Source organism: Lissotriton vulgaris, chromosome 2_1, assembly GCF_964263255.1.
Source record: "Lissotriton vulgaris chromosome 2_1, aLisVul1.2, whole genome shotgun sequence".
In the NCBI taxonomy this organism is placed as follows: domain Eukaryota; kingdom Metazoa; phylum Chordata; class Amphibia; order Caudata; family Salamandridae; genus Lissotriton; species Lissotriton vulgaris.
Window position 1 is genome coordinate 7,583,899 of NC_141687.1, and position 15,302 is coordinate 7,599,200.

Here is a 15,302-nt window from a genome sequence, read left to right on the forward strand (position 1 = left end):
AAGGGCTTGTTGTGCGGCGCTGCAACACTTTCAAGTAAGACTGCCCCTTAAATCTCCATATGACAACACATATTTTCACACATGCATTGTCATACTGAACAGACAATGATCAAGTACTTACACACTCTTTCAAGTGAGTCCACATTTTACAACAAACATAATACCCAGTGAAATTGAGGAATGGAACCAACACGAAACAAGGACACATTTTCTTGACACACAAGTAGAGAAGCAGCACTCAAGTTGACATGTTTGTGATTGTTGAAACAAAGATATTTTATTTGTATTTTATGCTGTGATTAATACATTGTTGTCATCACAATGTATTCTACTTCAGTGAGTGGGGAAAAAAGATGTATGGCACAGGTGTTACTGTTTTTTAAATGATAGTGTCTGTAGGACATTTTACTCATTGAAGGAAAATTGAATCTGTTGTTATACAACACTTGTGACTTTGGGTCAATATAGTGACCAGTCTTCCTAGTGAACTGTGTTGCTGACTCGTCCTCCTCCTCAGAGCGGTCAGATTAGGCATTCTTTGTCTCTGTAGCTGCAGGGTATGTTGTCTCACTGCTACCACCAGCAGTGTCAGAAGAGGTGTAAGGGAACATGTTTTGTGGTTACATGGACTTTTCTATTAGTGAATGCAACACTCCTTGCAGATTTTCAACAATAATGAGCAATTTCCTCTGAAGAACAGCCATAGTTGACATGTACATGTCTTGATGTTTCCTCATGTATGTCAATTTGTCATCAATACTTTGAAGGAGCTGAGCAGGATCAATGGTGCCACTTTGTATTAAATCTTTCTGACTGTTGATTATGTTAGCCAGAGTTTCTTTAAGTCCTGGTGCAAGTAATGGTGTTTTGATGTTTTGGTATAGTTCTGTACCAACGATCGTCAAATCAGGAGTCAGGCTTTCGAGTGTTGCTTGCAGGAGGCCATTCACACCCACAATAGCCACATAAACCTCTCGGGTGATTTCCTGTGCTAGAGCTACAAGGGGTCTTTCTAACTCCACCTGAGCGGTGTCATACTGCAATTGTGTTGTGGAAGTTCCATCCACTGAAAAATAATGTAGAAATGTGTTAGTTGTATTTGCATGTTCAATTATAGTGAGGTTAAAGCAGATGCATCACATGTGGGATTTCATAGCTGATCTCAGTTCCACAGTCAAGAAATCTATGTCCTGATGCAGACTGATGCTCAAGACTCATACTCACGTGCATGGACATTGCACCCCTTATTGGTACAGTCGTGGTGCTGGTCATTGGTATTCATTGATACTGACCTGTGTACATACATTGCATTGGAAATGTTGCTCTTAGTAGTAGATGCAATTTCTGGCAACACTGCATTGGCAATTCTAAAATAGTGTGTGATATCAGTGTGTTGGCCTCCTTTTAAGCACAGCATACTGCCAAAATAAAGATATGTTTCCATGCACATTTTGGAGACATTATGGCCTATTTGTACAAGTCCTCACTCAAACTACCACTAGCATGAGTTAGTGGAAGTTTGCTTTGTGCCGGCCTATTGCCCACAAAGAACGCACTGTTAGTGATGTTTTTACAATACATTGTGATATGGCGAGATTTGTAGTTGTCCGCAATGATGACTGCCAGAATAACTGCTGTAAAAGCTTTAGGCACATTAGTGGCAAAGGCAATCAAATTAGTCAGCCCTATTTTTTATGGCATCAACAGTGAAAACAAGCATATGAATCAACCTACAATGATAACTAGGTGACTAACATTGTTTGTCATGCAGAATGGATTAGCCAGGCTCCAGTCCATCACTGATCAACACTTCCCGAGCCCCCCAACAGCCATGATGACCAGGGAAAGAAGAAAATCTAAGCTACAATACTGAGTACATGCGCTTTGCGGAGCAATACCAGTGTGCATCACTTATCATTGGGCACTCCTGCTACACAATGGCATACAAACCCACAAAAGCACCAATGAGTACCTGGCTGAAGGTGGCAATGGTGGCCCGGCATTTGTGAGCCAAACTGGGATGCGAAGGTGCAGTGTAGTTGCTGGTCTGTGTTGTTAAGCATTGGTCATTACCCTGACCTGGTGGTATAGTCAATCAGGTCGCATGGAGGCAGGTTGCAGACTTTTGTGAGAATACACCCTCGTCCCCTTTGTAGCTGTGAATAGTACATATCCTCCTTAGAAAGTATGTGGGGTGGTACGCATTGCAAACTGTGCCCGGCAGTACACTGGGCTGCACAAAGGATATTGCCAATGGTGGCCAGCGCATATCTGTATCAGATGCCAGAAGATGGGTCCCTGGCCATACGCTGTGGAAGGTGAAGATCCTGAGATGACACAAATTTATGTTGCACAAGCACTAAAACCACATGACTAAGTGATGCATGTTGCATCACCTTCCTCATGTGATTACCCAGCTGTCTTGGCAGTGAATGCTGTACCCAGGCGTGTGTAAGACCACCTAGCAGGGGATCATGCTGGCTGAGTCACTAACTTTGAGCGAGTGACACAGATAATACCACTGTGTCGATGTCCAATTCAGTGAAAGGTATTGTTGTGTATCAATGTAGATTCCTTATGAATTTCCTGATTCACGCCCTTATATAGGTATATTTTACATTGCCCTTATATAGGCATAAAAATCCAGTCCTTATTTAGACATAGTCCATGCTAACCAAATACAGGCATGGCTACTTACATCCATTCATCTACGTCACAACGGGTTCCTGGAAAACCAGACTCTTAAGCCTTTAGGACTTCCCCTTGCTTGAATTTTGATTTCTCCAAGAACTCATTTATTATGCATGAACATCTATTCCTTAGGGGATCATTCATGACGTTCATATGCCCGACTTCTAAGTCAATACTGGCATGCCTAAACATCTGCAAGGTATAAATATACCTTCACTTGCTATGGCAAGGCATGGTGCTGTTCGACTACCTACTTGCACAATGCGGCTCACCACAGCAAGTCCTGAAGGAAGCCATCTCCCCAACTGATGTACTGACCAGACACTGGCATCCTCCTTGCCGAGAATCCAGCTCCAGTGTTTCTGATTTCCCGCGGGAGGTTTTAGAGATCGAGTCCCGGGAAAGAGATACCAACCTCTCTAATTTTTAAGGTATGGAGCTGATTAGAACCTAGAGAAACTCTTAGCAAGTCTTGGCAAAACTAAACTAAACTAGACTATAGCTAAAAGCAGCACCTACTTCTTCCCTCATACTAGACTTAGGTTAGGTACACAGGGGTTTGAATATTTTCAAGTATGGGCACATTTTTAAGATTTGCGGTCCGCGAGTTCGCGAAAAAATTCGGAAACTCGCGGATTTGCACAAATAGACTGTTTCCTAGACTGTTTCCCACTGTCTACTGGCTAATCAGTGAGTGCTACCTCGTTAGGTAAATGTATAATGCTTTTTCTACACTACAGCTGAGTAACATGCCCAAAATAGTTGTCTCCAGTGACCATGTGTGTGTTACTATGCCATTGCGCCGAAGGGCGCAGGGGTCCCTTGAGTGAGCTGTCCATCATAGTGGGTAAATGGCGGGAAGACGGTGCACAACGCTAGTGTGTGGGCGGGGCCAAACAGGCAGGGCTTCTATGCGAGTTCACTTGCCTCTTGTGTGTATAAAAGGTCGGAGACCGATCAGAGCAGCAGATGAGGAGAAAGAAGCTCCTGGTCACAGGAACCGCAAGGGGATTGCGCTCGTGAAAGTAAAGGATGCAAAGGCCTCTATCCAGCATCACAGCTAATTTTTGACAGTAGATATGGGGAGAAAGCACACCTGCCCAGCTTCGACAAAGCTCACGATTGCTTTTGGGCTGAAACATGCGTTACTGAACTTGAGCTTCAACTCGGGAGCTGCTTTATTTATATCTGTAAATGCTTCCTGTTGAGGTTTAATTTTTGTTACAGGAGCATCGTGCCAGAATGACCCCTGCCCTTCATATTTATCCACGAAGACGCCACCGGTTAGTGCGATACCTGTACTCAACTGCCCAAAATCCGCCCGCGAGCGGATTTGCAAATTTTTCGTCAATTTCGGGAGATTCACGGATTGCGAAATTGCCAAAAATCTGCAAGATCCGTGAGCGGAATGGATTTTGCGCCCACGCCTAATTATTTTAGAAGCACCAGTTGAGTATTTTAACCTGTGTTATTTATATTTGTATTTTTAAGTTTGACATAGCAACAGACCATGCTATTACAGTATTATTTCATATTACTGTTTACGCTGTACACATTATACTTCGCATTCCGTCTTACGATTGTAGCAATTTATATCTCTTGCATGCTAAAGAAGACTGTTCAATAAACCCTTTTTATTGTAACGCCTGTCTCTCTATTTCTGTGCAACTCTGTAGAAACGAAGCATGCACGATTGAGTGAGTGAAATGGTTAGCTATTGTTTCCACAACTCTGAAGATATTGTTCTGACTCTAAGGGAAACAAAGTTGTCATGTTTATGCAGTTGCGAGTAACTAATCCCTTCTTGTTCACTCGAGAATGTTTCTAGTGACCTCTGAGTTACTTGGCACACATAAGTAATTAAGTTTAATGTACTCGATAGAGACATACTGACCTCAGTCCTATACCAAATCTATAGTGTATATTATTCCAATGCGTGGAGCCTATCAGGGATATAGGAACCACATTACAGTGTGATGTGTAGCGGGTGATGCCCAGCGTATAGTAGGGTGCAGGGGTAGCACCGTGAGGGACCCCCAGTGGCAGGTTAGCCACTTTGGTGCTGGAGCATTGGGCCAATGATTGTGAGCAGTACAAGAAGGTGAAACAAATAACATCAAGGTCACTTTTTGAGGTGCTCATGCTATGTTTCCTTTCTGGGTGGGAGGGTGATTGGGGCTGCTCTGCTCCCAAGTAGGCCCAGGGCTCAGAGTATGCCCACTAAAGTGTACCATGACTGCTTCTTTGGCCCTTCCAGTCCGCCTGGAAAAGTGATGTGCACTTCCCTGTTTGCAATGCAGCCAGCATTATAGCATGCATGGAGAACATGGCCACCTTTTAATCATCTGTCTGAATGCATTGTCCCTGTGCACATGAGCAATCACAGCGCCACATTGCAGCCTTGTGAGTGACTTAGGTGAGGGAGCCTGGCTGCTTCCTGTCTCTCGAAGCAGTCTCAGAGGAGCAGGTGCACAGAATAAGCAGGGCCAGGACTTGTTGTACATTTCCATTTGTAATGTGATGTCAAACACCGCTCACACATACCCCTGCATCCATTCCCTCTCCAATGTCTTTTCAGGCTTTTTCCACCTCCCAGCTGTCCAGTGCCCCCTACGTCATTTCTAAATGCTTGATGCTGTGCAGCCATGTAAATGAATGAAAATTGCACTTGTATAGCGCTAAACTACCCGGAGGCCTCGTAGCGCTTGTGACTGAATTTGCTTAATGCAGGCTCAGGGCAGGTCAGCAGAATTTGGCATACAAGTGTGTTTTCAAGGCTTTCCTGAAGGACTGGTGGTTACTGTTGTCTCGAAGGGATAGAGGGAGGGTGTTCCAGAGTTTGGCCACAGTATGGGAGTAAGAGCGGCCCCCCCATCGAGCTTTCCTGACTCTGGCGGAAGTGGCCAGCCGGAGGGTGCAGAAGCGGAGGGAACGGGACGGGACGTAGGGAGTAGCCAAGGGATGCAGAATGGTGGGACCTGTGCGGTGAAAGGCTTTGTGTAGGATACACATAGCTTAAATTGTACTCTTGCCACTATAGGGAGCCAGTGAAGCTCCCTTAGGGCATTCCTCGCTGACTGCCAGCAAGGGAGGTTATAGAGTAGGCGGGCCGCACTATTTTGTGTGACTTGGAGCTTCTGGGTGGCAAAGGTCGGAGCTCCCATGTAGAGGGCATTCCCGTAATCCAGGCGGGAGAGTATGAGGGCCTGGACCAGGATCCTCCTTGCCTGGAATGAGAGCAGAGGGAGCACCTTCCGCAACATCCTCATAAGCCCAAAGCAGGTGGCGGCGGTCTTTGTGGCTTGGACTGAAAAGTCCAAAGCTTTATCGAACCAGATCCCGAGGCTTTTTATTTGGGACTTGGGGACGGGGGGCAGGCCCAAACATGGTGGCCAGATGGATGCAAGAACAGAGGGAGAAGGATTGCCCAATAGGATGACGTCTGTCTTCTCCCCGTTAAGTTTTAGGCAGGAAGATTGCATCCATCTGGCAACAGCCTCCAGACAGGGGCCTAAGGTGTGGGACGATCCCTCAGAGTGGTCTAGAGAGACCACCAGTTGGGTATCGTCCGCATAGGTGACGATACGCACACCGAAGGGATGGACTATCCTGTCTAGGGGTTCCATGTAGGCATTAAACAGGGTAGGGCTAAGGGAGGAGCCCTGAGGGACCCCACACCTGAGTGGGTGTGGGTGTGCAGCAGGCAGATCAGTGGCATACCAAAGGAATATCTTTTGCAGTCCAATACAATGCATACCAAAAGGTCTCATATTGCAACAGTGGAGAAAGAGCTGGATAGGGTAGCATTGTAAATTACACTTCCCACTACAGTGAGTGTAACCCAAAAAGAAACATTGGTAACACGTAACAACCCCTGATCACTGAGACTCATCCCAGACCCCCAAAACCACCTTAAATGTCAAAATTGCGGCCGGAAGACACCCTAGTTAATTTTTTGCCACCAAAAGACACTCTAATTTCATTTATTGACCCCAAAATACATGCTATTTCATTTGTTGCCCCCCAAAAGACACACTAATTTAATTTTTTGACCCCAGAAAAAACCCTAATTATAATTTCAGACCCGAAAAGACACCCTTTCAATAAGTCAAAAACTTGTTCAGACAACTGCGCGATAAAGGAAACAGAGTACACTTGTATGGTGTTTGTCAACTTATCTTTCTGTGCTGCTGTTGGTGCAACCGTATAATAATATGAGCCTGAATAAGACATAGTAAATCCTGAAAAATAAGGAAACTTTTGTGCAAACATTTTTGAACTACATTTTGGCGGTGTTGGACTATGTTCCTACTGGTGGTATGTGAACTAATTTCTAGGATTAGCAGACGTGTGCAAAAAAGGAGGACCGTAATGTCGATAACAGTACATAGATTCATGTTCTGATGTGCCTTCTAATGTTTCACTATTGAAAAATGCAGCAGATTATTCCAATCTGACAACATTATTCCCAGTTTCAATATCCCAATCATCGGGAAATGTACTTGAGGTAATGATATCACTTAATGATATTTTAAATACATGTGGAATTTTTAGAAGCTCGGTCAAACCAAATATGGTAAAATCAATCTTGTCCCAAACTATACCTTCCGGTATAGGAACTGCTGTAATGTTCACAGTTGACAAGTCTCTTTGTTCTAGATGAAATGATTCATGTGGTTTTAAAATTAAGTTAACTGTTTGGGCTGCAGCGCTTTGCTGAATGTAATGTCCACCAATAGGCATGTCAAAAAACCATCACTAAGCCTAACCAGAAAAGAAAGAAACGCACCCTGGTAATTATCCATAGTTCTACACACGGTTATACCAGGTAAGTTCTTCTGAGGAAGTTCAGGAAGTCTTTAACTTGCTACTTGTGTGATTTTTGGGCTGGCCTTGTTTCAGGTTCAATTGGATCCAAAGAAACTGTATCAAAGTTCTAGAAGTATCCAGAAGCAGTTCGATCATTGTTGGGATTGCATGAGGATTTGTTGAAATCATACTTTGCTCTTGTTGAGGCATGCTGACGTAGACATCAGTATTTGGTCTCACAGCTGTTTGTCTGTAAGTTTGAGTTTGATTTGAAGTTGAACTTCAGGTTCAAGAGAAACAAGATCCATAGCATTGTTGTCCATCATTCCTACAGGGAACTCTTCGAAAGTGATGGGTCTTTCCATTTGAACTGCTTTAATTGGAGCGAGAGGAGGGTGTCTCCTACTTTGGAGTCCATGTGTCCTTCTCCTTAGTATCAGCCACATAGTGTGGCTTGATTAAACTGATTGAGACAAATATTTTCTCCTTTTTTCCGGCAAGAGGTGGTAGGAGTACATTTTATGTTCCTTCAATGGCTACGACCAGTACATGCTTTCTGTAGAATGGCCCAAATTCTTTCTTGTCCGCTATTTTTTCTCTGACCAGAACCCCAACCTTGGTGATCCAGACAAGGCTTACCGTGACTGATTTGACTTACCCAGTGGGGGTCTGCTTCAGGTGGACATTACTTTGTTCTGTTTTAGATTCATGTAGATCGTATAAAACAGTGAAACGATCATGGATATCAAATGGTTTTACATCTGCCACTGCGCCTTTACAATCAAGATCAGGTACGCACATTCTCGTCCCAAATAGGACCTCATAAGCAGTAACCCCCCCCCCCCGAGAGAACTTCTTGGCATATTGTTCAAAGCTCTCTGGACTCCAAACAAATGCTTTACCCAACTTTCACCCGTGACTGTTACTCTAGGTTTTAAAGCTTGCTTTAAGTCAGGTTTTTTCTCTCCACAACCAAATATCCCTAAGGATGGTACAGAGATGAGTAACGCAATGCTATACCCAATCTTTGCATGGCCTCCTTGTAAGTCAGAGAGCTAAACGCAGGGGCCCGGTCAAAATGTAATATGGCAGTTGCATATGTCCCTATGAAGACTCGCAGATCTTTTACAACTGTTTGCAAGTTAGCTGAGCGCTGGGGCCATACCCTCAAACAGGAATCCACTGCAATCTTGATATACTTGTAAGCCCCGTCTCTTTTCAAGGGGCTGCAGTGGTCCAAATAAACACATGCTAATGGTTTGTCAGATATTAACAATGGTGTCTGTGCTGGACATTTTACAGTGGAACCTTTCATCTGCAGACAGATGTCTCCCTTTAAGACATAGTGTATAGGCATTTATATAGCGCACTACTTACCCGTAGGGTCCCAAGGCGCTTCGACCGCTGCGAAAACCTTCCTGGCTTCCCTGAGAGATGGTCCCTTAATGGGTATCTCCAGGGTGAGACCAGGCATCCCCGGCGGTCTGCTGGGGCCGTTAGTGAAGATGAGGCAAGCTAATGCCCAGAGTTGCCGAGTGTGATCGCTGATCAGAGTGGGCACCGAGGCAAGAGAATTATCGAGTCCGCTGACCCTGGTCCAGAAACCTGCCGCGCCGGGAATCGAACCCTGGTCCCGGGCCGTCCTCTGCTCTCGGGTCTGCCGCCTCTAACCAGTGAGCCACACTACTTCATTTTAGTCTTTAGTCTGATGGGTTATTCCAGGCCACCAATAGTGTTGTTTCAACAATTAAATAGATGCCATAACTCCTGCATGTGCAGAACCTATCCCTTTGTGTGCTGCTAGAATGAAACCTAACAATACATATTTTGAATTTCTCTATCCCAACTCCAGGAATCTGAGCAAATGGAATGTTATTAGCATCTAACTTGTAGGAGTACTTGAGGGCTTGAGTGATTTGCTGTTCTTCTGTGAAGCAATGACAGCCACCATCATCTAACTGTCTATTTTTATTTTAGAATGAGTGATTGCAGCTATGGAAGCTGTGTGTACTGCCACCTTTGCGGCTTCGTCAGCCAATGAATTCCCTTCAATATGAAAGTCATCACGCTGATGACTGTATCACATGAGTCCTTGGTAGTTCGGATTTCAATTGCACTACCTGTTCTCATAGGATTGTCTGCTCCATTGTGCCACCTTTTGCGTCTTTGAATCCGTTTTGAACCCAATGCTTCAAATATTCATCATTAGACTCAACAAAGCTAAAGGAATCACACATAATTAGTGTGTGGAAATCTCAATCTGTATTCACTAGTGCCAATATTAGGGCGTTTAATTCTGTCAACTGTGCTGTCGTTCTCCTGGAGAATGGCTGTTTGTGCAACTTGGATTGAACTTTCCATCCAGCATGCAACCTTTAACAATTGCACATGCTGCGCTATTCTGTTGCTTACTCCCTATAGCCTTGTTGAGTCGATCCATCAGTGTAAATAATATTTTGATACTGATCAAGAGGCATTATTTCATTTGGTAGAGGATATTCTTGTTCATATTGTAGGAATGCTTCTGTCTTTAGATAATGCCTCGAGTTGAGTTATTTTCTGAGCTATGCAGAATGGCATTTGCTCACATTTTGTGGACATTTTGACCAGCACTACGTGTAATGTTTGTGGTGTGATTTTAATTGCTGTACTCTGAGACTGAGTTCCACTTGTTGCAACTATTGCCTGTTGGACAGTGAATATTCTCTTGAAAAATTGTGTCATGTTTCTGAAGATTTTAATACAATCTTTGTATTGTTTGAGTAAGTCTCCTGATGGCATTGTTTCAATGTCAAGATGTGGTGTAAGGGCTGCTAATATTCGGTTCGCAACCTCAGATTTCTAATTTCTCATTGATGAGAATCTCTCTATGTGGCAGCAAGTAGTAAGGGTGGCTTCCACCTGTTTTACTTTTACTATTTTAAGCTGGCTCTACAAAATTATTTGGATGCTCCCTGTTTCAACACAAAGGGCGGTGGTTCAGGCTCTAGTTGTTTCCCACCTGGACTACGATAACGTTCTTTATTTAGGAACCGATCAAGGAACCCTAAAAAAACTTTGGGTTGTGCAGAATGCGGCTGCACGACTCCTATGCCTCTATCTCTCAATCACTTTATGATCTTCACTGGCTTAGGATTACCAGTCGAATTAAGTTCAAGGCTCTCTGCTACATATTTAAGATCAAACAAGGTGCGCCCCCCACATACTTACAGGCACTCATTCAAGCCTACCACCCTCCTCGTTCTCTGAGATCGTCCGGTAAATGTGATTTTGTGATTCCGAGATTTAGGTCGATGAAAATGGGTGGCCGCTCATTTTCCCACCTAGGTCCTAAGCTTTGGAACGCCCTACCCGCTGCATTGAAAATTGAAAGCAACCTTTTCCGTTTCAGCAAAGGACTCAAAACATGGCCCTTTTGGCAATGATTCACGGTTGCTCCCCTTGCCCTCTTTTAATCTGTCCCTTAGCGCCGGGAAACCCATTGCGGATAGCTGTGCGCCTTACAAGTTAAATAAATAAAATAATAAACAAATAATATCGGCCATGTTGCCTCTTCTCCTCTGAGCGGGCCTAATCTTCCTCTTATGTGGGATATGGTGCCTTTAAACCTGTCTAAGTGTTCCTGGTGCGTAAGCTGAACCTCAATGTCCTCAATCGGACAATATTCCATGGTTGCATCTCCTTCTGTGTAGATGTCTGAGTTCTTGCATCTGCTGCTGGGAAAGTAACCCTCACATACAACCCAGGACCTACTGGCTTTCATAAGACTTCTCAAGACCTGGTTCTTCGATCAGTAGCAGTCCCCCCCAGCGCCTCAGGGGTATGTAGAGCGCTTTACAAATATAATGATTGATTGATTGAAGTAAACCACGAATAAAATACCTCAGTTTTGTTTGATTGTGTGCCTGAACCACGAAAGGTATTATGCCATCCCTAGTTGATAAACCATTTTTTAACAGTTTCAGGGTGACTGTTTGTCTGGATTTTTCTGCAATCGGAGATGCGTCTACATCTTCTTCTCCTGCTGGGATGTATAGATTTACTATTGTATTATCTCTTGTCTCAGTCATTTTTGTAAAGAAGAACTTTGTTCAGGGGAACTAAGATAAACTTTTTAATGCACAATTTTAGGAACACTGTGTCCTGCAAGCTTGATTAACCAACAGTCAATAAATAGGATTTGGCCCACTCATCTGTGGCGGAGTTAGTGCCTACCCACTCTAGACGTCTCTAGTGTTTTGTGAGTACCTGGAAACCCCATGGTCACTGAAGCTCAAGCGCATTTTCATAAAAGCTTGTTTTGGTGGAATTCCCGGGATATGTCATCTTATGCCATGGCTAAGAACAGAGGAACCGCCGCATTGTCGTTAATGAAAACATTATCCACTTGCTGTGTGTATGCCCAGAACTAAAAACTGAAACACAAACTATTCTTAAAGGGCATTTTAACGCACGAGGAGTTCGGAATTGCAAGCAAACTTTGATAAAGTACTTACAATCAGACGATATAACATTAAACTCAGCCTTTGTAAAGTTTTTTATAAGTACTGTATCAAAATTAGACCAGCAGATTTAAATTGATATGTATTTTATGACGTATATTTATATGTTAATAGTGTTATCAAACTGATATCATCAAAGTTCAACTATTTAAAAATAAGGCATCAATTATTCATGTTTTTACCTCCTACTGTTTTTACTTCTTTTTTTTTAAATTCTGGTTTTATAGTGTAAGATTTTGAGTAATCAAACAATAAAGAATGAACTTGAACTTGATGACTTCATCCAATAAGTGTGCTAGTTTTTATAGTTTACATAGCATCAGGTAATTACCATAGCACTTTTCTACCTAATTCTGTACAGCCTGGGTGCAGCTAATGCATGTGTTTACGAAACATATGTGCTCCTAATGCATCATAGGTGTTTGTTTAACCCCTTGCATGCTCATGACGCCCTCCCCCCCCATCCCCCAGCACAGCAGGGGAATGTGCAGAGCATGGAAGGGGTTAAAGTTATTGTGTATTTTTATATCTCTGTACTGAAGAATAACAATGTGTGAAGGTGACAGTTGACAATTTGTGTTCACTATGTTTCACACACCTTTTTTCAGCGACATAAAAAAAGTTCTTTAAGTATTTTAAGCAGCCTTGAGGTTTAGACAAACATATATTTCATTTTGAGAATTTGTACTTAACTTATAACTGGGTTCATCAGGTATTATGCAATGCAGAAGGACCTGTTTTTCTCCAAGAGATAGGCTGTGTATATGTATATGATCTTTCGCACCTTCAGGTAGTGCTTATTTTAACAAATAGCTTATTTTATCAAGTAGGACCCTTTTTGCCAAATGTTCACTGTTCTTAGTAGATAATCTCTAGTAATCTAGTGTATTTCTCAGGAGAGTTTCACTGCCTGCAGTCTTGTACAGTAAAAACTCTCTCCAAATAGTAAATATAGTTTACAGTACCCACTTCTCCACTCATACAACTGAATTTCTCAATGTACGTTCAGTAACTGCCAGGGGGTTGATACAGATTAAAGCTTTCCATTTAGGGCATTACTTTTGGAGCAGTATTTTTAAAAAAACTTAAATTTCTCTAAATAGTGGTGTACAGATTGAGCACTGTGTTCAAATCTTTGGTTGATTAATAATGTGAAGTGTATGATATCAGAGCAATATGGATGATAACACATTCTTTCCACATTTAAGGGAGTTGTTCCTCCGATGGCATTAATGTGGCCTCATATTCTTCTGAGCTATTTTGCACTCACATTCCGAGCTCTAATGCTATGCCCATTTATAGCGCAAAGTGTACAAAATAACCTTGGATAATGTCACCAGAGCTGTCATCAGAAATGTCATCAATGATTTTAACTGGGATTGTCTCAGTGATGCTATCAATGATGTGGTGCAATATGTGAAGTTGTGTGCAGTGCATGGTGTAGGCACAATCCACTGACATATTCACCTAACTATAACATCACTTCAACCTTTGCATGTTCTTTAAGTGAATATGTATATAAATACAGCTGTATATAGATATATCATACATTCTAATAGGTTATATTATGTCATTGTGAGATAATGTTATTCTGTGCAGTAGTATGTAGTTATAGTATGTTGTAATGCTGTTATGCAACATTAAGTGTTACGGCAAACAAATGATGGCCGGAATCCTGACAATGCAAACATTCTCCTCCAGTCAAACGATAAGGGTTAAATCCATGGTTCTTTTGTCCACTACGCCACCCCAGTTTGGATCCAGCAATATGCAAATAAGTCTTGACCCTGTGCCTCATGGGGACAGTCCAGACCGAACAATGAATTAAGGCCCAGATCTCTGTCCTGGGATTAATGTGTGACATTGTTATGCATTCTGTCCAATTATTTTTTTTTTTTGCATTTGTCACCCTGAGTGGGACGGGTATGCCTAGATGTGTGACCCGTGCTCGCCATGCCACTGGAGTCAAACTATCCTGGCTGATGAGGTCTAAAAGCATAAAACCAGTCCTAGGATGCTTGTTTCTAGTCCAGGGAGGACCTGGCCTGGCAGTTTGGGCTGGACTGTTCCCATTGGGTGCAGGGTCAAGGCTGATTTACATATGGCTGGGTCCAACTGGAATGTTAAGTTATGTTATATGGTTTTATATAGCGTTCAGCTGCCCCAGCCAAGGGGCGTCCCGGCGCTATCACAGACAAGAAGGACAGGCTGCCCCAAACAGGTAGCACAACTAAACGCAAAATAACAGCTGTCTGGAGCTTACTTCAAAGGAAAGAGATGGGTCTTAATGGCCTTTCTGAAAGTCAGCAGGTCCTCTAAGCCATGGATCTGGGACAGCAAAGCGTTCCATAGTTTAGCAGCAAGGTAGCGGAACGAACGGCCGCCCATCCGGGAACGTTTCATCCGTGCAACAGCTACCAAGGGCTGACCCTCAGAGCGCAGTGCACGCAGGGCAACATAAAGGGTCAGTAGCGTACAGAGCATCGGTGGAGTGGCGAGCTTTAGAATCTTAAAAGAGAGAAAAAGAGCTTTAAATTGGATCCGCTTTGCCACAGGGAGCCAAGGAAGTTTGCTAATAGTATCGGCAATCGGATGGATACATAGAAGTCCTACCAGGGTTCTCGCTGCCGGATTTTGTATATGCTGCATTCTCCTGATCTCTGCCTGGTTAGCCCCTAGCAGCAAGGAGCTAGCATAGTCCAGGTGAGAGAGGATAGTCGATTGCACTATTATCTGGCGGGTAGGAGGGTCAAAAAATTGAGACCCCATAGGAGCCAAAAATACATAGCTGCCGTTTCTTCAGTATGGGTGCAGAGACTGAGAGAGCAGTCTATCCATACCACAAGATTTTTAACTTCTGTTTTGGGATCCGGGATTTGACCTAGTGTATTCGGCCACCACTGTTCAGCCCAGAAGTTGGCGTTTTTTACCCACTAGCAGAACCTCTGGCTTACTCGCATTTAACTGCAAGTAATTAGCGGTCATCCAGATTAAGCATGGGCGAATTTTGCGAATCTCGCGTTCGCGAATTTTGCAGATTTGCGAACTCGCAATGCGCAAAATCCGCGAATTCCCGCGAATTTGCGGATTTTTTTTTTTTTGTGTTCGCGCGTGTTTCTGCCAGTTCGCGAGGGTTTTTACAATTTCGCAATTTGCGAACTTACCTGTCGGGTCGCAAGTTTTGCGAACTTGTTGTTTCTACGTGTCCAGTCTGTTTGGGACACTCTTCTTCATCACTGCCACTCTCTGTCACCACTGCCACTCTCTGACTTCTCATGCCACCCTCTGGCCCACCCATGC

General features: G+C 43.4%; 1 protein-coding gene across 1 annotated transcript in view; it reads right to left on the reverse strand.

Moving 5' to 3' along the window:
* Positions 1–261: 261 nt before the first annotated feature.
* LOC147729448 (uncharacterized) overlaps positions 262–15,302 on the reverse strand; it is a 37,407-nt gene continuing 22,366 nt past the window's right edge. The window contains exon 3 of the mRNA XM_086958430.1: positions 262–1,066. Within this exon, the coding sequence (XP_086814556.1) occupies positions 621–1,066 (446 nt within the window). The 3' untranslated portion in view covers positions 262–620. The remainder of the gene's footprint in view (positions 1,067–15,302) is intronic.